Here is a 22706-nt window from a genome sequence, read left to right on the forward strand (position 1 = left end):
AAGAGAATAGAAGAAGAGGAAAGGCCGATTAGAGAAGAAGCTACCCTAATCGGCTGCAAAGTATCATAGTTCTAATAAAGTAAATTCTGGCAATTACAACAAACACCCAGACTTGTGTTTTTTTTTTTGGATGAATAAATAAATTTATACCCAAAGAGAAAAGAAAATACAAGGGGAAAAAAATGGGGGAGAGAGACTTAAGCCAACAAGGAAAAGCCAACCCCAGGGGGAACTAAGCAAAAAGCAACTAAATGAACAAAATAAGCATCAAATAACAAAGAGCCAAGAAGAGAGAACCAACAGGCATTGCAACAAGAAGGGGGAGAAATGAAGGGAATCAAGTGGCGGGAGAGGGGACCGGCATAAGATTCCAGGAGGAAATTATGTGAGTATTTCTACTGGAATGGGGGACCGGGCTGGAGAGGATAGAATGGAGGGATTGTATTTTTGAGGTAACACCAAAGAAGATGGCTTTCCAAATCCTGTCCGGGGGAGCGTGAGTTGATTGACCATCTACGAATGATACACTCCATCCAAAGGTGGTTAATAGTAGCGGAGAAGGCTAACTTACTGATGAGGGTAAATATGTCCCTGACCACAGCACAGCCAAGGAGCGATTGAACTACTCATGCTGTACTGCCACCTCGGCCCCTCATCAGGCCGAGCAACCACCTCGGCATCTCATCACGCTATACTGCCATCTCGGCCTCTGCTCATGCTATACTGCCACCTCGGCCCCTCATAAGACCGAGCTACCACCTCGGCACCTCATCAAACCGAGCTACCACCTCGGCATCTCCTCAGGCCGTACTGCCACCTTGGCCTCTCCTCTGGCCGAGCTACCACCTCGGCCCGGCATCATCAGGTAGGGCTCCCAAAAACGTGCCCTCATCCAACTCCTATAGTCAAGGAACATAATCCCTGTTCACAAGGGTAGGACTCTATCCACTACACGTCATTAGAGGCATCCACCCCTCTCACAACCCACACCTCCGAGGTAAGAGAGGAATATTCCCAAAAGATGCCCTAGAATCTGGAATATTCCTGGAATCAGAGAGCCATCCTCCTTAAGGACTCCACGCCAAATAGATCTCTCCACGGACGTTCCCCCTTTCTCTACTCCATCAGCAGCCTATAAATACCAAGGTAGGCCTCCATTATGAGGATGGATCATTTCTTTTGACTAAAAACTCTCTTGAGTATCTGCTATGGAAAGATCTGACTTAGGCATCCGAGAGTCCCCCGTCGGGTCATCTCGGCTCTCCCCTGTCTTCTCTTCTATGCAGATCGGCTGAAGCATTAGGAGCTGCAAGGAAGATCGGCTAATCAATTTTTACTACATCAGATTGGCATCATCTGTGGGAAACTGCTACAAAAGCTACATTGAACCAATGCAATTAAGAGAGAAGGTCGTTTCCTCCACTACAATGCGAGTAAGGTCCTCTCGAGATTTACCACTTGAACATCCTCACCCACCTCCAATGGCAGAACAGGAGAATGTCCCCACGGAGAACCCTCCACAAAGACCCCCGTAAGCCCAGCCTGACGTGGATGTCACCCCAAGAGAGGGAGGTCAACGTGAGCAAGACCCTCAGCAATCTCGTCAAGGCCCGTCATCTCAAGTGACACCCAAATATGGAAGAACAAATGCAGAGCCTACAGCTGCAGGAATTGGCAACCAACACACTGGTGCCGGACTTCATATGCCAATTCGGTTCGGCACTCCTTGTGCCCCGCATTGGCCCACCTCAGCTGCGTAGGCCAGCTCCGAACAGGCGACCCCAAGACGAATCACCTGACAACAGTGTCACCCCTCAATCAACGGCCAAGAGGGGATCTGTTAGAATGTCACGTATGGTTCGCTCGGTGCTGCCCCGATCTCCCACCAAAAGGCACCAACAAGGGCCTCTTTCTGCCCAGAACGGAGGGGCTCGTAGTTCCGCGGGTAACTGGAGTCCTAAGACATGTAATGCCCATAGATCCCCAACATGGGAGGTCAGACACCAGTGCTCGCCCCAAAGGCCAGCTAGAGGCATGCGTCCACGAAGAGAGGAACGCGAGAACTCTTCACAGAGCACAGCTCGGGGCGCACCACCCCATGGAGACCATCAGGACTCGCCCCCAGGCCGGCCAGAGGTGCACGACAGCGAGGTCAAGATCCACTTGACAAGCGCCAAGACTGAGGAAGAAGCCCCAGAAGAGCTGAACGGGAACGTCGCTCCCCGGATCGCCAAGCCGGGGAATGAAGGGATGACCTGGAAAGCCGCATCCAGCGTCTCACTGCGAGGGTAGAAGGAATGCAAAGGCAAAGGCACCCGGCTGACATAACGGTGACCCTGGCCCATAATGCACTATCCGATGAGCTAATAGATGCCGAGCTGCCCCCAAATTTCGTGGTACTAGTCTTTAACGTATATGATGGCACCATGGACCCCTACGATCATCTCCTGTACTACAGTTCAGCCATGACAGCCCATGGGAGGTCAGACGCAATTCTCTGCCGAGCCTTCGCAGCCTCATTAAAAGGGGCCACGCTGGTGTGGATGTCGAACTCGCGGCCCCGGTCCATCCATAGCTATGAAAAACTAACAAGAGCATTCCTCACACGTTTCCAAGCTAGTATGAAGCAGAAACAAACTACGCAAAACCTTATGAACATGAGGCAAGGAGCGAGGGAGACTATAAGGGAGTTCCTTACCCGATTCACCAAGGCGACGCTGGAGGTAAAAAACCTACTAGAAGGAGTGGCATATAGCACATTATGCAATGGAGTAATGCACCCTGATCTGGTCCAATCTCTTGCTCTCGACTTGCCAGAGACAATGCCAGAGCTGTTAAGAAGGTGCAATCAATATGCCAACATGGAAGAAGTCCTAGCTGCCAGGGGGATAGCTGATAGGGGTGAGCAATCAGAGAAGGAGAAGAGGAGACCCCCGAGGCCTAGGGACGACTCCCCCGAGCCAAAAAATTGAATAGATCGGCCACTTGATACAACTGAACTCGAGCGATATGAGCTTGACCGTTGGCGAACAAACTTGCTCTTGAAGATTCAAGACCAGAAGTATTTTCGCTGGCCCAGGCCAATGACGGCTAAACCAGAGGAGAGGAACCCCAACCGGTACTGTCGATATCACTGAGACCATGGGCATGACATTGAATACTGCAAGTCTCTGAATAGGAAAATTGATGAGCTCATCAGGACAGGGTACCTTAATAAATATTTGAAGCAGAAGTATGGTGGAAACTGGCCGGAGCCGAGGAGAGATGAGGCCAGGCCGAGCCGAGCCAAGCCGAGATAGGACTGAGCCGCCCAAGGAGCCAGCCAATGACCGAGCTGACACGTACGACAACCAGTCTGTGGGTCCAGCCATCTTGACAATCATGGGCGGACCCACCGCAGAATCAGTCAGAAAGGCCAAAGCTCACGCACGGTTCGTATGCATCACGTAACAGCCCGTTAAGACCCTCAAGCCGAATTCACCCATTACATTCTTTGACAAAGACCTGAAAAAGTTGAATTGGCCTCACAACGGCGCCGTCGTGGTTCAATTAGTGGTGGCCAATCACCCCTTCCATAGGGTCCTAGTGGACACAGGAGCCTCCGTCAACCTCATATCCTACAAAGCTTTCATGAAACTGGGGCTTGGCGCCAGAGCCTTAAAGCCAGCCTTAGGACCCTTGTACGGATTTTCGGGTACACTAGCCGAGCTAGAAGGAGAAATTGACCTGCCAGTAACCATCAGTCAGGGAGCTTAAATGGCCACTACCATGGTTTCTTTCATGGCCAAGATAGCCTCACCCTACAATTCAATCCTTGGCCGACCTGGTCTCAATGGCTTTGGAGCGGTTGTGTCCACCAAGCATATAAAGTCAAGTTTCCCACCAGTAATGGAATCAGGGATACAATCATACAAGTCCAGCCAAAAGGAATCCCAGGAGTGCTATGCCAACTTCATAAAGTCTGTCAAGAAGCCATGCTCTGGCCTTGCATGTATGGTAGAAATCGACGATTTCCGAGACGAAAGCCTCTTAAACCGAGCCGAGTCAGTGGAACAGCTGCTCACTGTCCCAATTACTGAGGCCGAGCCGTCAAAGACTGTTCATCTTGGAGCATTGCTGAGCTCCCAACGCCGTGACGAAATTTTGAACTTCCTTAACGAAAATCTAATATTTTTGTGTGGAAGGCTTCTGATATGTCAGGCATCTCAAGGGTCATAATTGAGCACCGTCTGGATGTTAACCCTAGCTTCAAGCCTGTCCAATAAAAGCGAAGGAACTTTGCGACTGAGCGGAACACCATCATCAACGAGGAGGTTGACAAACTCCTAGCTGCAGGGTTTATAAGGGAAGTAAAATACCCAACCTGGCTAGCCAATGTAGTCATGGTACCGAAGTCTAATGGGAGGTGGAGGATTTGCATAGATTACACTGACCTGAACAAAGCCTATCCCAAGGACTGCTATACCTTAACCAGGATCGACTCCCTTATAGACTCGACTGCAGGCCACGAGATGCTGACCTTCATGGATGCATACTCCAATTATAACCAGATAAAGATGAAGGTGGAAGATGAGAAGACCGCATTCCTCTCCACTCAGGGCAACTACTGCTACACTGTAATACCCTTTGGCCTTAAGAATGCAGGAGCCACGTACCTGAGGATGGTGAATACAATGTTCCGAAGCCAAATCGGAAGAAACATGGAAGTTTACGTAGATAACATGCTAGTCAAGAGTGCAAAAGGCGCTAATCATGTGCTGGATCTGAAGGAAGCCTTCGATGTCCTACGGCAGAACCAAATGAGGCTAAATCCTACCAAGTTTGCATTTGGAGTGACCTCTGGGAAGTTCTTGGGCTTTCTAGTATCACAAAGGGGAATAGAGGCAAACCCTCTAAAATTGAGGCCATTCGAGAAATGCGCCCGCCAAGAAACATTCACGAAGTTCAGAAGCTCACAGGGTGCCTGGTTGCACTGAACAGGTTCCTGTCCCGAGCTGGAGATAAGTGTCTTCCCTTCTTTAAGCTACTAAAAGGAGGAAAATGACACATCAATTTTGCTGGACAGAGGAATGCGAAGCGGCTTTTGAAGAAATCAAAGCCTACCTGACCAGGCCTCCTCTGCTGAGCCAACCAGAGCCAGGAGAGGTGCTACAACTTTATCCTGCCGCATCCTCTGTAGCCGTTAGCGCAGTTCTCATAAGAGAAGAGGGAAAGACCCAGAAGCCTGTCTACTACGTGAGTCATGTGCTCCTCAACACAGAAACACGGTACCCGAGAATTGAGAAGTTTGCATTAGCATTAGTCGTGATAGCCAGGAAGTTGAGGCCTTACTTCCAAGCACACACCACAGCTGTACTGATGGATCAGCCACTGAGGAAGTCACTTCACAGCCCTAGCATAACAGGACGGATGGCGAGCTGGGCTGTCGAGTTAAGTGAGCATAACATTGAATTTCAACCAAGAAGTGCAATCAGGGGCTTGGCACTGGCTGATTTCTTGGTAGAATGTACACAGACAGAAGAAGAGACAGCGGCAGAGGCCGAGCCGAACAGAAAGTGGAAGCTCTTTGTTGATGGATCCAGCACCACAACAAGGAGCGACGCAGGACTTGTGCTGCAGAGTCCGGAGGAATTTGCAATGCAATACGCCCTAAAATTTGCATTCCCCGCAATAAACAATGAAGTAGAATATGAAGCCCTGATAGCAAGAATCAAACTGGCAAAGGTTGTAATGGCAGATGACCTGGTCGCACATAGTGACTCACAACTGATTGTGAACAAGGTCAATGGGTAATATGAGGCGAAAGAAGAAAGAATGGTCAAATATCTGAAAGAAGCTCATCGTCCGATTACCAGCTTCAGCACGTTCGCAATGGTACAAGTTCCGCTAGAAGAAAATACAATGGCAGATGCCCTCTCCAAACTGGCTACAGCAGAACTCGGTGACTGCGCAAGCTCGGTATACTTTGAAGTACTGGAAAAACCTACCTATGAGCAAGAAGTGATGTGCAGCAATACGCCGCCAGCCAAGGCGAGCTGGATGGACCCCATTACAAACTATTTACAAGATGGACATCTCCCAGGAGATCAGACAGAAGCAAGAGCAGTTAAAAGGAGAGCAGCCAACTACACCCTCCAAGGAGAAGTACTGTACAAAAGGGCAATATCTTGGCCCTGCTGAAGTGCCTACCACCGAGCCGAGCTGAAGAGACGCTCTGGAAGGTCTATGAAGAAATTTGCAGAGGACACATGGGAGGAAGGGCACTGGCCTACATGGTGTTGCACCAAGGATTCTATTGGCAAAAAATGTAGCAAGATGCAATGAAGCTCGTCTGGCGATGCTTTAAGTGTCAAGTACACGCCCCAATACCGCACGTCTCGGCTACAGAACTTAGCTCCATAATCTGCCCGATCTCATTCGTGATGTGGGGAATGGATATCCTAGGACAGTTCAAGAAAGGCAAGGGCAGGCAAGGGCGGTGTCCGGTTCTTGATTGTTGCTATTGATTACTTCACTAAGTGGGTGGAAGCGCATCCCCTAGCAAAGATCACTGAGTAGGCGGTAGAAAATTTCGTAAGAGATGACGTCATATACCGCTACAGTGTCCCAAAAGTATTGGTCACAGATAATGGGCGACAATTCGACAATCGAAAATTTAGGCTCTTCTGCAGTAACTTTAACATTGATTTTCGAAACACTGCAGTGGCACAACCACAGTCAAACGGCTAGGCAGAAAAGGCCAACCACATACTTCTGAATGGAATAAAGAAGAGGCTGGACTGGGAGAAGAAGACCTGGGCCGACCAGCTACTCAGTGTACTTTGGGTATATCATACCTCAGCTCGGACCCCTACAAAGGAAACACCATTCAGACTGGCATATGGGACGAAAGCCTTAACCCTTGAGAGGTGACCCAAGCTTCGTTCCGATCAACAGCCTTTGATGGATCATAGAATGAGGCAAGGCTTCAACCAAACATTGACTTCATAGACGAAGTTCGAGAAGCTCTAGTGCGAAATGAAACCTACCAGCAAAAAGTGCGGCAGTATCACAACCGAAAGGTTTGGCCACGGGGATTCATAGTAGGCGACTTGGTCCTTAGAAAAGCAGCTGCAGCAAACCTGAGAAGTGAAGGCAAGTTAAGCGCGAACTGGGAAGGCCCTTACATAGTCTCCGAAGTAGTTCGCCCCAATACTTACCACTTGTAGACTCAGGGGGGTATAGCTATACCAAGAGCATGGAATGTCGAAAATCTTAAAAAATTTTACCAGTAGATCACATTGAAGTCCCGCACAACCAGGCGTTAGTCTTATCAATTTTATATTCTCAACACCTTAGCTTTCATATTTCAATTATTCAATTTCATTCATGGAGTGGATTGGACTCTATTTCGAAGCAATGTATTTGTTACAAGTGCATGCCACATATCAATAAACGAAAAAGCTTCTCTTAAATATCCAGCTCATTAAGACCGAGCTCCAGCTTGGCACCTCTCAAGACCGAGCCCCAGCTCGGCAGTACCAAGACCAAACCCAGATTTGACACCTCAAAACCTTAACATCTAAGGCATTAAGACCGAGCTCTAGCTTGGCAACGTCTAAGACCGAGCCACAGCTCGGCACTACCAAGACTAAACCCAGGTTTGGCACCTCAAGACCTTAGCATCTAAGGCATTAAGATCGAGCTCCAGCTCGGCAATGTCTAAGATCGAGCTTTAGCTCGGCACTACCAAGACCAAACCCAGGTTTGGCACCTCAAGACCTTAACATCTAAGGCATTAAGATCGAGCTCCAGCTCGGCAACGTCTAAGACCGAGCCAGAGCTCGGCACTACCAAGACCAAACCCAGGTTTGGCACCTCAAGACCTTAACATCTAAGGCATTAAGACCGAGCTCCAGCTCGCCAACGTCTAAGAACGTCCCCTAGCTCGGCACTACCAAGACCAAACCTAGGTTTGGCACCTCAAGACCTTAACATCTAAGGCAGTAAGACTGAGCTACAGCTCGACAACGTCTAAAACCGAGCCCCAGCTTGGCACTACCAAGGCTAAACCCAGATTTGGCACCTCAAGACAACATCTAAGGTATTAAGACCGAGCTTCAACTCAGCAACGTCTATAGCCGAGCCTTAGCTCGGCACTACCAAGGCCAAACCCAGATTTGGCACCTCAAGACCTTAACATCTAAGGCATCAAGACTTAGATCAGCTTGGCAACGTCTAAGACCAAGCTTCAGCACGGCGTCACTACGGTCCAAGTCTAGGCATAACACTTTAGAAGATCAAGATGTACAAGATGAATCCAAGCTCAACTAGATAATGGAACTACGCTTACAGGGAAATAAAAGAGGCACAATGACTGAAAAGAAAACATTTTTCATTAATAAAAGAGGGAAAAAACCCTCAAAATTACACTACTCCCGAAGGAGACATTTACATAAAAAAAAAAAAAAGAGAAAATTACATTACTCCCGAAGGAAGAAAGAAAGAAAAGGAGAAGATAGCATCAGGATTGCAGGGATTGGGGAGCTAGCTCAGGAGTGAGCGAGCTGTTTCATTTGACTGCTCTGACAAGGGCAATGTCCCTCTTGGGACGGCTCCGACGACACTAGACCCGAGCAGTGTTGGGGTCCAGCACGGTGCCGTTCTCCATCAGGTCCCCCATGGATCCACGGGCTACTTCCCCATCCGAGCCACCTTGGGGGGTTGCCGTGCACATCATCGACGGGCGAGTGCCTCCTCTTCTAGCCATCCGGGCCCACGACGGCTTGGTCCGGTGTACCGATCTGCCCAGGCACCTTTTCTCCTTGGCCCACTGGCTCTTTACCCTTGAGCGAGCCTGGAGTCCCATACCGAGTTGAGTACTGGATGGGCGGGGGCATCTCTTTTCCAGGCTTGCCCCCTATGGTGACTGGCGAGGCCTTGTTACCCGTGCCAGTGGGTGGAACGGCCTTCATGCCAAGGCCTAGGCTTGGCACGGCCTTGCCCTTGTCCACAGTCTTCTAGGCCGTCTCCTTCCTCGCCGCCGCGGCAAGGGCCTTGTTATCTACCTTCACGTTCACCACTGCAAAACAAAGATGAGCCGAGCTGAATTAGAACAAAGACCGAGCTGACCTGAAGAGATAACCGGACTCGATTAAACCCTCACCAGGGACTTCACTCAGCCCCCACTCGCGGAGGAAGTCTTCGTCCTGCAGCATCCGGATGTCCACAGCCTCCCCACCCAAACACATTTGATAGGTTTGGAGATCAGCCGTGGATAGCTTAGGAGCTCGGTTCAGCACCGACAGAGTGGGCCTTACCCAGCTACTCTTGAAGGGGTTCCCCTCCATTGCCATATAGAAATACCTCTCCTTCCACTTCTTCACTTAGGAGGGCATATTGATAAACATCTTCAAATCGTTGTAGGGACAGTCCTTGTCCCTTTTGGTGAAGTAGTACCACCCTGAGGTGTGCCTCTTCACCAAGAACATCTTGCGGAAGACCTCTAATGTCATAGTTCGGCCCAGCTTCAAAACAAACACCTCAAAGCCGAAAATAGTGCACCAGGAGTTCGGTGTGAGTTGGCTTGGGGCGAGACACCAGTACTCCAAAACCGAGCTGACCAGCTCGAGCACTGGAATCCTAAAGCCGCTCTGGAAGGCGACGTCGTAGAGGGCCCCCTCATCCCCAGAGGCGTCTACACGTTCATCTTTATCTGGGAAGTGCATCACCACGTAATCGGGGATACCATACCGACCTTAGATCAAGTCTAGAACTTTAGGCTTAAGAATGCTCGGGGTGTTGACAGCAGTTTTCTTTTCACCGGAGGATGAAGCAGAACCTTCCCCCTCAGACCCTGCTAGGCCTGCCTCAGGGACTTTAGCGCCTGATGGACTTGCCACCGAAGTGCCCGCTACCGCGGCACTAAGGGGTTGAGCTGGGGCGACTGAGCTAAGATCACCCTGGTCAAGACTGTCTTAGGCTAGACCACCTCGATAGACTCAGTACCTAAGCTACTGCCCGAGCCTGAGCTGCCACCAGAGGCTGAGCTACCGTTAGAGCCTGGACCGCTTGAAGTGTCGTCACTAGAGGACGAAGGATCGGAAATGGGACACTCTGGGTGGTTTTCCCCCAGGCCTCACGACCATCAAGGGGGTTTGGTTGGGCGAGTTAGGGTCACACATAGACGCCTTATCGAGATCACCAGGACTGACGCTAGGAAACACGGAGGGCTGAGCGGAAGAACGACGAGTCACAACCATAGTACGATTTTACTTACTGGTTGAAGGACGAGCTTGAAAGTGACGCACTGGAGAAGACGAGCTGGTTAGAGAAGCTGGCTAGTTGTATTCAAGACGTTGGGCTGCTCTGAGACTCTGTAGATGATCGCGCTGAGGCTAGGAGCGAGCTGAATTGACTTTAACACTAGAACAAATGCGAAGTCTTCTGTGAAAAAATGTGTCCTATTTATAGGTGAAGGCAGTAGAGAATAGACGGCTGGATCTGGCTGAGATCAACGGTGAATCAAAGCAGTCTCTTCGCCTGGCCAAGGCGAAGTTACGGCACTATGACACGTGGCAGAACCAGCGCGTTTCGGGCTGAACGAATGGCGTAAGAGCTCAAAAGTCAACCGAATTCAATGCTTTAGCTGTCCGAACCGAACTGCTAGAGCGGGGGGCTAGTGATGAGGGTAAATATGTCCCTGACCACAGCACAACCAAGAAGCGATTGAACTACTCATGCCGAGCTGCCACCTCGGCCTTTGCTCATGCCATACTGCCACCTCCGCCCCTCATCAGCCTGAGTTGCTACCTCCCGAGCTACCACCTCGGCATCTCATCATGCCGCACTGCCATCTCGACCTTTGCTCATGTTGTGCTGCCACCTTGGCCCCTCATCAGCCCGAGCTACCATCTCGGCATCTCCTCAGGCAGTACTACCACCTCGGCCCGAAATCATCAGGCAAGGCTCCCAGAAACGTGCCCTCATCCACTCCTACATTCAAGGAACGTAATCCCTTATCACAAGGGCAGGACTCTATCCACTACACGTCATTAGAGACAACCACCCCTCACAACCCACACCTCTGAGATAAGAGAGGGATATTCCCGAAAGATGCCCTGGAATCTGGAATATTCCTGAAATCAGAGAGCCACCCTCCTTAAGGACTCCACGCCCAGTAGGTCTCTCCACGGACGTTCCCCCTTTCTCTACTCCATCAGCAGCCTATAAATACCAAGGTAAACCTCCATTATGAGGATGGATCACTTCTTTTGACTGAAAAGTATCTTAAGTATCTGCTATGGAAAGATCTGACTTAGGCATTGGAGAGTCCCCCGTCGGGTCAGCCCGGCTCTCCCATCTTCTCTTCTGTGCAGATCGGTTGAAGCATCAAGAGCTGCAAGGAAGATCGGATGGTTAATTTTTACATCACTTACCAATAGTATCACATATGGAGGAACCAGCAAATGTCATGTTGACCCATATTCATTCCCTATCGAAAGGGAGAATTGGCCTAGTAGAAGGCCAACAACGAGCAAGGACAGTTTTCCAAACCAAGGAGGATAGGGGATAGGAGAAGAAAATGTGAGATATCCTCTTAACCGAGGGGGCAGAGGCAACAAGAGGGATTGACAAGGATGTGGCGGTGGAGAAGGAAGGATTGCGTAGGAATGCAGTTGAAGAGACATCTCCAGGTGGTAAAGCTGTGGCAGGGAATGTGACCTTTGAACCAGACGAGATTACGCCAAGGAATGACAGGGCCAGAGGATCTCACAAAGGACCAAGCAGAGGCAGAGGTGAACAGCCCATTGGAAGAGGGGAGCCAAACGCATTTGACTTATGTGTATTTATTTACACACAAATCCTTGAATAGAAAATGAATTTACAGAAAACCACCAGTGGCTTCTTAACAACTGCTAACTGGAGGATGCATGTGGGAAGTACAAAGACCAAAGTGAAGTCAGCTAATCCTGGTAGTGTGTGGTACATTTGATTGCAGAAACCTTGGAGGGTTCCAAATATTGCCGTCTTCCAGCTAAAAGATTTCTGCCAAGTGCCAAGGCTATGGAGTTCACTCCTTTTTTGACATTGGTCTGCAAAGAGTAATAAAAATATGTCTATATCAGATAAGAGGGTCTGCTCTGTTTTGGCCAGTGAATAATAGAAAGACCTTCTAAATGTCCTTTTGTTAAAGGCTCTTGCCCTAACTTAGCAAAAAAAATCTCACAAAAAATTATGGGAAAAAGAACCCTGTCCTGCTGGCGCAGGAAAAGCCCAGGAACAGGGCAAGCAAAAAACGATGCTGCTCCCGTGCGCCAGGGTGCTGAAGAAGCTGGCGTGTGCCCTCTTATTGGTCCCACACGTTGGTGTTTCCTGTGCCAGCAGGACAGAGTTCTTTTGCCCAAAAATTATATATGATAATTACATTAATCAACCATGGAATAAGGGGGAACAAGTTTTTAAATCCGGAGCTGTGTTCTTCCATTTCATACATCCAACATAAGTAACAGCTTGAAAACCAAGAGTATTTAAAAAGCAAAGTGGACTTTGAACGATGATGAATGTTTTAGCAATGGATTAATGTTAGCATTCTCATTTGGTTGAGCTTTTTATACAAAATTTATAAATAAATAAAAAAGGAGGAGATGACAATCACTGATAAAAGAACTAGAAAATATTCACTCAAAAGTTCATTAAACGATCCATCACTATGAAACTATAAAATAACAAATTAAATCAAAAGTTTATGCATAACAAAGATTAAGTTAGAACATTGACCTCTTACAATATGACATGTCAGTCAATATCAATTGATAAAATGATGATACCAGATTACACTACTCTATATCCATGCATTAAGAAAATTCATCACGAAAGAAATATAGTAAAGAATCCATCCAGACTACAAACAAAACATAACCAAATAATAATGTCCATATATATTAATTGTGATGATGAACTAACATGAAGCATGATCAGATTTCAAGGGAAAAAAAATCTAGCAAACCTTGTCATTTGGAGCAGCTGCATGCCCATAATGTAGAACAGAACTGCAGAAGAAAAATTAGATGATTTTATAACTCTTTTAGAATATGTTGCACAGCTCAGAGAAGAACATATGCTGCATTCTAAACAACAAAAACAACATACACACCAAAATGAGAAGGATGTTTGATATGTTGTAGTATTAAAATTAGATTTTAATAATAAAACTTGCCACAGGACAGAATCGCTGTATTCCAAGCGCAGGAATCAATAGGCCAGAAAATCCAAGGTGCAATAACTCACAAACCAGCCATGGAATGGGGCTCAAAATCTGGTCAAGGGCTGGTCCAAACCTGCTGATGCAGAATTGATGTTGTTGAACCGAATTGACCCTTCAGGCAACCTCAACCGAGATGGACCGGGTCCGATTGGACTTTTGGATTCATTAGGATCTTTAGGATTTTATTTTATTCCAGATTATTTGCAATCTTTTAATTTGAGTAGTTAATAGTCAATTTGGGAGTTGTTACCAATTTAAGTTTTATTTTGTTTCTAATCTCATTAGTTAGAATTTATGAAGCAAATTAGGAGTTGCTAATTTTATTTTAGATTTTATTAGGCAAGTCTTAATTTCAGTTTATTATATAAAGGCATGTAACCCAAGTAATTAGACAGATTTTGAATGGTGAATTAATTTGAAGGTTTTAGTGCCGGGTATGGTGCAAGTCTTGTGACCCCTTTCCCACCTATTCTTCTCTTCTCCTCTCCCCTGCAACTCTGAGTTCACTCAGGGATTTCTTCCCGTTCTCTACAAGCCCTCCATCAAGTGGTATCAGAGGAAAGGATCCCATCCTCCCTTTGACTCTACTGAAACGCAACTCCCTTCTTCCCTCCCTCAACAATTCCCTTCCATCTCCCCATCACCCTCTTCTTCCCTGGTTCTTTCCCTTAGCGTGTCCAGGTCTGCCGAGAACTGACATCCAAAAAACAAAAATCTAGGATGAAACCAGCAAACTCCATCCCATCGACCCCCACAACAGCACCCCTTTTGATTTCCTACAGACCAACCCACCGCCTGCATAATTTCGATCACAGCCCCTTGTTTTAGGTTTCCCTAGCCATAGCCCCAAAAAAAAAAATTCTCTTCCCCATCGTTCTCACCCAGAACCCCAACCCCTTCTTCTTCCAGCAAAATACCCATCCTCTCTTCCTCTACTTCTGTTCTTTATTTCTTGCGACTGTTTCCCTCTCTAATCTTCTTCCCTTGCTGTCTCTTTCCTTACCTAAACATTCTCTGTTCTGGGTGGTGTCTGCAAACTATCAGATCTGAACCGAGCTTTTTACATGCTCGATTGTTGAGGCAGAGAATTGTTAGTTTGTTACGCTTGATTCTTACCTAAGGGCGATGCAACCTGGAGATTTTGGCCTCCACTCCTCTCATGTGTGGTACGATTCGAGTTACTGTTGGAACCTGCAACTATTCGGTGATCAGATCTGATTTCAGGGCTTCATTCCCAATAGTTGGTCGGAGAATCGACCTCTGCTGGTTACAATCAAGAGAATTAGGAGTCGAGATATCCATTCCTCATTTCTGGTCGACTGGGTTCTTATCAAAGAATAATCGCATTCATAGACCAGCAAGCACTCCGCTGGTTTCTGGTTCTCACGACCAGAAGAAGAAGAAGAATATTTCACCTTTATTGTTACTTTTCCCTTTTTACCCTCACCTTTTATGTCTTATTATCTCTTGTTCTATTTTTATCCCTGGTTCCTGAATTACCATTTTACTAGCATATTGTCCGCACTGCTTAGGCCTTTAGTTCCATATAATTACAAGTCTGCCCCTCCTTTCTAAATTTCCATTTATTTACAAAACTGCCACCCACTTGGATATTGGAGTTGGTGTCTTATTTTCTAAGGCCCATGGCAATTCCGACAAAAGATTGGTCATGGATTCCTTTGTTTTCAAATTTCGAGTGTAGTGGCCCAATGGAAAGTCTACTAAATTGTTAATTGATGAACAACTAAATGACAATTTTGTCTCCAGATCTGTGGTGGATATGTTGTCAGAGACCAGTCATATTTTTTTTGAGTCGGAGAATAATATATTTGTTGAATTTTCTATTCCTCCTTATTATGATGGTGCTTTTTGCGAAGTGTTTGACTCTCCTCAGCGCATCATTAAATTGGGTTGAGGCTGGTTGGAACAACGGGACAGTTTTCTTGATCGTGACAACAATATGTGCACCCTCCAGACTGACCACATAGGTCAAAAACTTGATCTTCACAGATTGGTTAAGTCGGAGAAAGTGACACCCCTAGTACAACAAGAAGTTGAACCAGAGGCATCAACACAAGTGGAAGACCGTCCTATTGTGGAACAGGTGATGACAACAGAAAGAGATAAAATTGTGGATCAAGTAATGAAGGACATTAATACAATGCCACTTGTTCACCATCATGAATTTGTTCTTCCCCGAGATTTTCCGGACTTGAATGCACCTCCAAAGCTTCACTTCATGGATTTTGTTCGCGATGCAGACGACGAGCAATTCACCCCCATTCGTAAGTTTTTATTGTTGTCATTCTTTAAAACTCGTGGACGAGTTTTTCTCAACATCGGGGGAGTTGATGCAGAATTGATATTGTTGAACCGGATTGACCGTTCGGGCAACCTCAACCAAGATGAACCGGGTCCGATTGGATTTTTGAATTCATTAGGATCTTTAGGATTTTATTTTGTGTAGGATTATTTGCAATCTTTTAATTTGGGTAGTTAATAGTCAATTAGGGAGTTACTAATTTAAGTTTTATTTTGTTTCTAATTTCATTAGTTAGAATTTAGAAAGCAAATTAGGAGTTGCTAATTTTATTTTAGATTTTATTAGGCAAGTTTTAATTTCAGTTTATTATATAAAGGCATGTAACCCAAGTAATTAGACAGATTTTGAATGATGCATTGATTTGAAGGTTTTAGTGCCGGGTATGGTGCAAGTCGTGTGACCCCTTTCCCCCCTATTCTTCTCCACCGCTGCAACTATGAGTTCACTCAGGGATTTCTTCCCTTTCTCTATAGACCCTCCATCACCTGCTGTACTAGTGACTAGGATATCTTAAAAGAACACCAAATTAGTAAATAAGAGAAACTAAAATAACTACCTCAATTTCAAGTCGATGGAATGCAAGGTAAGAGCATAGTTGTCACGGCGTCAAATCGATCCAAGGCGGTGGAGGGGTGGCTAATCGATTTGGTGATGAATCGCCCGTTATGACGTTGCCATGGCAGTCAAATCGCCTATGTGTCATTTTTTATTTTTCCTATTTTCTAAAGTTATTTAGTATGTTATTTTTTTATTTTCGCTATTTTTTAAAGTTATTTAGCATGCTACAAGCTTACAATATATATCCTATAACATATAAAACCAACATTAAGCAACATCAAATCATCAAAAATCAACATATCCCTATCAAAATCACCTTGCATTTTACAAAAAATCGACCGCCTAGTGAATCAGGCGTGACCTGGCGTCCATGGCGGTGCCATAGAGACGCCTATCAGCCAATGGTGACCGCCATTTGTGAGTCACGTAAATCGTAGCACTGCCATGAACTTCTTTTTCAGCCAGGCCATGACAACTATGGGTAAGAGGGAATAAACCCACCAAGTTTGAGCCCAATCAAAGGGTTAAATCACAGATACAGCAGTAACAGACTAACAGCTCGAGTGCAAGCTCATCACAAAGGATGATGATTGGATTCACCATCAATCAATCCTTAGATTCACCACAAAGGGGGCTGCTGTTTCACCACATTAGCAAGCATCTAACATGAGAACACAAATTTTCAATAGTCCAAATCATTGGGAGTGTCTCACTTCTCTCTTATTTATAATTCCAGCAACTATTACAAACTAACCTCCAACAACCCCACCCCCCCAAAAAAAAAAATGAATGGAGGCCTCCAGGTAGAATGGAATCTCCAATATGCTGTTACATGAAATAAAAGGTCTACTTAATAAAGGAAAACTCAGAAATGGAAACTCTCAATTAGTAACCATGCATGGTTACAAAAATAGAAACTAGAAAGGATCTTTTCTTATACACAATCCAACAACTCCTTCTAAAAGCTCTTCTCCATGCAAGGCAGCAACCAAATTCCAGAAAATACTCTCCACACAAAGATCTGAAAGGGGCCTACACAATCTACTAAAACCTTCTAGACCTTGTACTAGATTTTTCTCAAAAAAGATCTTCTAAAACATGCTGGTCGCAGGCCCTATTATTGGAAGAAATATAATCAGAAAATGGGCTTAACAGAAACCAGAGTAAGTCAAAATATGGACTGGTTTCGCTAAATTGTGGGGGCCTTTAGGGCTGGTTCTTTCTCCTTCCATGCTGGCCTTGTACTGCATCAATGTTGTGATGGACGAGTGGAAATACTAGGAAGGAAATTTTCCGCAATGAGTACATATCTGAACGAAGACAAAAGAGGGAACCTATTGAGATTATTCAAACTATCTAATGGAAGTGATGCAGATCAGCAAGACAGGCACTCTAGAAAGTACCAAAAGGAGGAGACAGAAGAAACTGAGTCACCGTGGAAGAGAGGACAAGATCATGTGGCTCCCCTCTCCCCTTGGATCATTCACCTTCTCCTCTGCTTGGGAATTCATCTACTCCAAAGGCCCCCTAGTGCCTAGGCACAACATCATCTGGTTTAAAGGCCACATCCCACGCCATAGCTTCAAAGCCAAGCACATTATCTCTGTCTCCCTACCCAGTCTTTCCTCATCCACTGACACTTTCAAGTCCCCCCCTCTTACTGTCACTGTTGGAATGGCACTGAAGATGTTGTACCACCTCTTTTTTTCCTACCCATTCTCTTCTTGGAACAAAGTTCTTTCCTCCTGCTGGCCTTTCTGCAGAAGAAAACAAAGTTCTTTCCTCCTGCTGGCCCTTCTGTAGAAGAATTCTTCCTTTGTTTAAAGAGTGGATCTGGATTGACATGACTTATGGAGGCCATACTATTTGTGACATTATTGGGAGGCTTGTTTTTGGAGCCACGACTCCATATTTGGATGGACCATAACCTTCATAGATGGGCTTCCAAATCTCAATCATATGACAAGATTAGGAAGGCCATCAATTTTGAAGTTAGCTCCAAATCTCAATCATATGATAAAATTTGGAAAGCCATCCATCATCTCCCCCCCCCCCGATGTATCCCCTCTCCTAGCTGGGGCTGTGGTCCCCCTTTTGTTTTGCCTCCTTTGAGGTCTTGTTCCTTTTTCCCTCCCCCTTCCCCTTTGTATATTCTTCTCCTTGGTAATGAATTTATTTATTCACCCAAAAAAAAAAACTGAGTCAGAAACTCACTGAGTTGACTTAGTTTGAAGTTTGAAGGTTGATCTGGATCACCTAAAACCAGAATCGATAGGATTTGTTTTTGATTAATTTTATCATAATTATTGTTTATTTATTTATTTATTTATTTGTAAAGGCTGGGATTTTCTTTATAAATTCCAGTCCTATAGTAGGTTGTTTTTCCTTTAGTATTTTGAATTCCTAGTGTGATTAGGAAACCCCTTTTCCAGAGACCAGAAGAAGGATTCCTGATCTCTTTTTGATTGTTTCTTTTATATTAGTGTAAGGGTTACGCCCTCCCCCCCCCCCCCAAAAAAAAAAAAAAACCCCAATCAACTTTTGAATTGAATAAAGTGTGGCTATGCTGCTCAATACTCTTGTGAGACTAAGATTAATGGCTGTGGGATGCTAGGTGGGTCAGTGGGATGCTGATCAAGGCTTGGGTGTGAATCTCAAGTCATATCCTTCTTATATCTTCTTCACTGCTGTTCTATCAAAACAGACCAGTAGCTTCTAGTTCTGTTCTGTAATGTACCTGTGCATGTTAATTCTGGAATTACAGTTTTTCTTCCAATCAAACTGAGATTTCAGGTCAAACTTCATTAATAGCAATTGGATCCTAATAAACCTGTCTAAAGTTGCAAAATTGATTTAACTGAAATTCAAATAGAATCCTACTGCTAACGTATACTGGGGAACATAGTTTAAAAGTGATGCAGTTGCATGATGGACTTAGGATAGAAAAATATATCTTTGATTTGATTTTTTTTTTTAATTTTAGAAACAATTTCCTTTGAAATTAGCTAGCTTCTAAGTTTAGAATAGTTTCCTTTTCAGTAGATTCCATTAATTGTTTGATTTTTCCTTTATATTGGATATGTAAACGATGGAGAAGTTTAGTTTTAGAATTTTGGAGATTTACAACTTGGTTGAAGAATTTTTGGGTGTGACCCATGGCTATCGATTTCCCCTTTCTCCCTCTCTGAATTTCTCTCCTCTCTTCCCTACCATTCTTTTACTTCTTTATTTCTTCCTCTTCCTCTTCATTTTCAGGTTTCAACCCTACCCTGCTCTGAGCTACAGTAGCTGCCCTGGTTTCTGGCGATAGTTGCAGCCCTACTCAAGTGCTTTGAGCTCCTTTGTGTGTGATCCGTTTGGGTCGAAGTTTTGATCGAAGGAAGCACTTCCATATACGACTTGAACCCTAGCATCTTGGCTCCTAATGAGTCTCCTCTTGTGAGAAACAAGACTTGCGACTCAGGCTGCCTGAAGCTACCGCCCAGATCTGAGTTGCATAATTTAATTACTCTTTGTACCCTTGAGGTCTGCGATTAGTATTGCTGAATTCGATAGAACTTACTATGGTGATCCTCCGTTTTAATTTGTGGGCAGAATCGATCATCAAGGAAAGAACTATGCTCCTCGCAAGGTCCTTTCATTAGCACTGGTTTTGTGTTCTATCGTGAAGAAGAAGAAGAAGAAGAGGATAGGGTTTCTGAATTTACAAGTAAGGACAGTTACTTAAATTTACAAATAAACCCACTGTACTGAAAAGTGTGTTCTATTAGTTCCTCCCTACTTTGTCAATTACAAAACACCCCCTATTCTAAATTCCTATCAATTACCCCCTTGTTGTAATTTCAGTAATGCACATGCTTATTTCTGAAATTACAAGAATATCCTTCAACCATTATACTTGAGTTTAATTACAGTTTTGCCATCTAGTTGAAGCCCTATTTACAATTCTGCCATTCTATTTTTGGGTTGAGTTATTGGTCATTATTGTGGTCCCTAAGTGATCCGATTTCAGTCTATTGGAATCCGGATCCGCATCAAAAAATCTGTTTGATCCCAATCGCAATCTGGTTCACCTGCTCCAAATTCGAATGCATCTTAAGTCCAACCAAAATTCCATTTATAGGTTGTCAGAAGTAATGGCTCAACTAATCCTGATAAAGTTCACCACGTAATTATCCTTGATCACATCACATCATCTGATCACATTAGAAGATCAAATGATCCATCAGGATTAGGGATGTGGGACCACATGATGGAGAACCTTTAGGGAAGAAAGGAAAAATCAGAGTAGGAAGGGGACGGAGAGGAATCACACACTTCACTGGTGCACAAACTCAACATCTTCATTCAATAATCAAATCACTCTCTCCATCTTCAATCGATTACAGCCAATATATAGGAAAATAGGAACATGAAATTAGAAACTTAACCGAAATGGAAACAAGCCTAAACTAGGAAACGACTATAAAAAGGAAACCAAAGCAAGGAAATAAATCCTACTCCTACGTTCAAGTCTGGAAAATAAAAGTATGAAATAAAATACTAAGTAAACTACTAATTTTATTTCCAACCCTTGTTGGACCAAAACCCTGGGCTGGACCGGTTCTTCTTGGCTCTTGGCTTCCAAAGCCGATCATACTGGTCCAACGAAGTAAGGGCAGCCGTATCTGCATCAACTCTCCTCCTCTGAAAAGAACTCGACTCCATCGAGTTAGGGAAAGGGCCGAGGAGACCGTCTGAAGGAATACGCTGAATGAGGAACGATCCCACCATCTTCTTGAGCTTAATTTCAGGGAGATCTTTGGCAGGATTAAATTTCATAGTCTTGTTGGCATGCTTGAAGGCATAGGTATTGGCATAACCACAATGTTGTACTTTCTTATCAAACAACCAAGGTTGACCAAGAAGGGTATGGCACACCTTCAGAGGGAGGACATCACATTGGACTGTATCCTTAAATCCACCAATAGAATATGTGACCAAACACTTATCTGTGATTTTGAGATTAGTGTTGTTCACCCAAGCAACCTTGTAAGGATTAGGATGTGGTTCTGTATTCAATCCCAGCTTACGAACAGCGTCTTCAAAGACAACATTAGTGCAACTGCCTCCATCAATGACCAAGGTTAGCAATTGATCATTGCACTTCACACGAGTCTGAAAAATACTACTGCGGTGCCAATCTTCATTGTCAGTGGCCTTCTGAGTGGTCAACACATGACAAATGACATAAAAAGGATGTTGGTCTTCATCACTGAGGGTGTCATTGACTTCACCTGTTGCACGCTCTTCTCTTAAATCAACTGTGTCAGAATCAAGTTGCTCTTCGGGAATATATGGTATAGGAGAATCCTTATCAATAAAAGCAACCAAACGGCTGGGACATTGAGCACTGATATGTCCAAATCCATGGCATGAGTAGCACCAAACTGTAAATTTTGAAGAATCAGAAGGTTTATCTGAACCACGCCGAGGTGGTGAGTATGGGCAATAGGCCGTGAAGATGACATTTCAGAAACATGTCGAGGTGGAGAATACGGCCGACTAGGTCGTGAAGAGACCATAGATGTAGCACTAGCCTGTGGTTTGCTAGACGACCTCTTTTGGGTAGGAGACTGTTGCAAAACTGAACTAGTACCTCGAAAAAAAGTATCTGCAAAATTTCTCCGGTTGTATGGGCATTTCAGACTTTCTTCAACCTGATATGCTACTTGTATAGCGTCTTTCATGGTAGGTAATCGACTAGATGCAAAGGAAGCACTAAGTTGAGGGTGCAAACCATTGCGAAATTGGACCACTAATACTTCTTCATCCCACTCAAAGTCAGAACGAGTGGCCAAATAATAAAATCTAGCAACATACTCTTCAACGGTCAAATTCTCTTGTTTCAACTGTGCAAACCTGAGATGCATGCGTTGCTTGTAATCAGAAGGCAAGAATCGCTGATTCATGATTTCATACATTTCAGCCCAAGTAGTGACCGAACCAATGCCTCGGGTTCGGTTCTGTTGTTGTTGCTTGATCCACCAGACTCGGGCCGTGCCTTTTAGTTTGGCCTCTGCAAATAGGATCTTTCGAGCCTCAGTCAACCCGTACCATCTGAAGAATGTATCTAAACTGTGAATCTAGTCAAAGTACAATTCTGTATTATTGTCTCCATAAAAATCAAGAACATCCAATTTTGCTGCTCGTTCTGCTCCATCATCATGTCTACCAATGCCATATGGTGGTGGAGGAGGTGGTGGTGGTGGTGGTGGTGGTAGTGTTACTGACGGATCCTGTGGAGTGGTGTTGGAAGAATCCCCAAATTGAATGGGACTCTTTCCTTTATCCGCTGCCACCAAACGATCAATAAAAACTTGCATGGATCCCATGGAAACTTGCATAGATTCCACCATTGTTTTTAGGGTCGTGACCATGTTAGTGAGAGCATCAAATTTTGTATCAGTTTCTCCTTTATAAGAATTCAGCTGTTGAACAACTTCACTATTGGCTACCATGGTGATAATTACAAAATAGCACTCAAGAATATATGGTAGACTAGTAAATAACTTTTTTCTTTTCTTTTTTTTTTTTTTT

At 45.0% G+C, this 22706-nt stretch overlaps 1 protein-coding gene across 1 annotated transcript in view; it reads right to left on the reverse strand.

Annotated features, from left to right (window-relative positions):
• LOC122086440 (xaa-Pro dipeptidase) overlaps nt 1–22706 on the reverse strand; it is a 66651-nt gene that overhangs the window by 14085 nt on the left and 29860 nt on the right. Inside the window, exon 8 of the mRNA XM_042655239.1 lies at nt 12989–13031. Within this exon, the coding sequence (XP_042511173.1) occupies nt 12989–13031 (43 nt within the window). The remainder of the gene's footprint in view (nt 1–12988; nt 13032–22706) is intronic.

The sequence above is a fragment of the Macadamia integrifolia genome, chromosome 8, assembly GCF_013358625.1.
Source record: "Macadamia integrifolia cultivar HAES 741 chromosome 8, SCU_Mint_v3, whole genome shotgun sequence".
Lineage (NCBI taxonomy): Eukaryota > Viridiplantae > Streptophyta > Magnoliopsida > Proteales > Proteaceae > Macadamia > Macadamia integrifolia.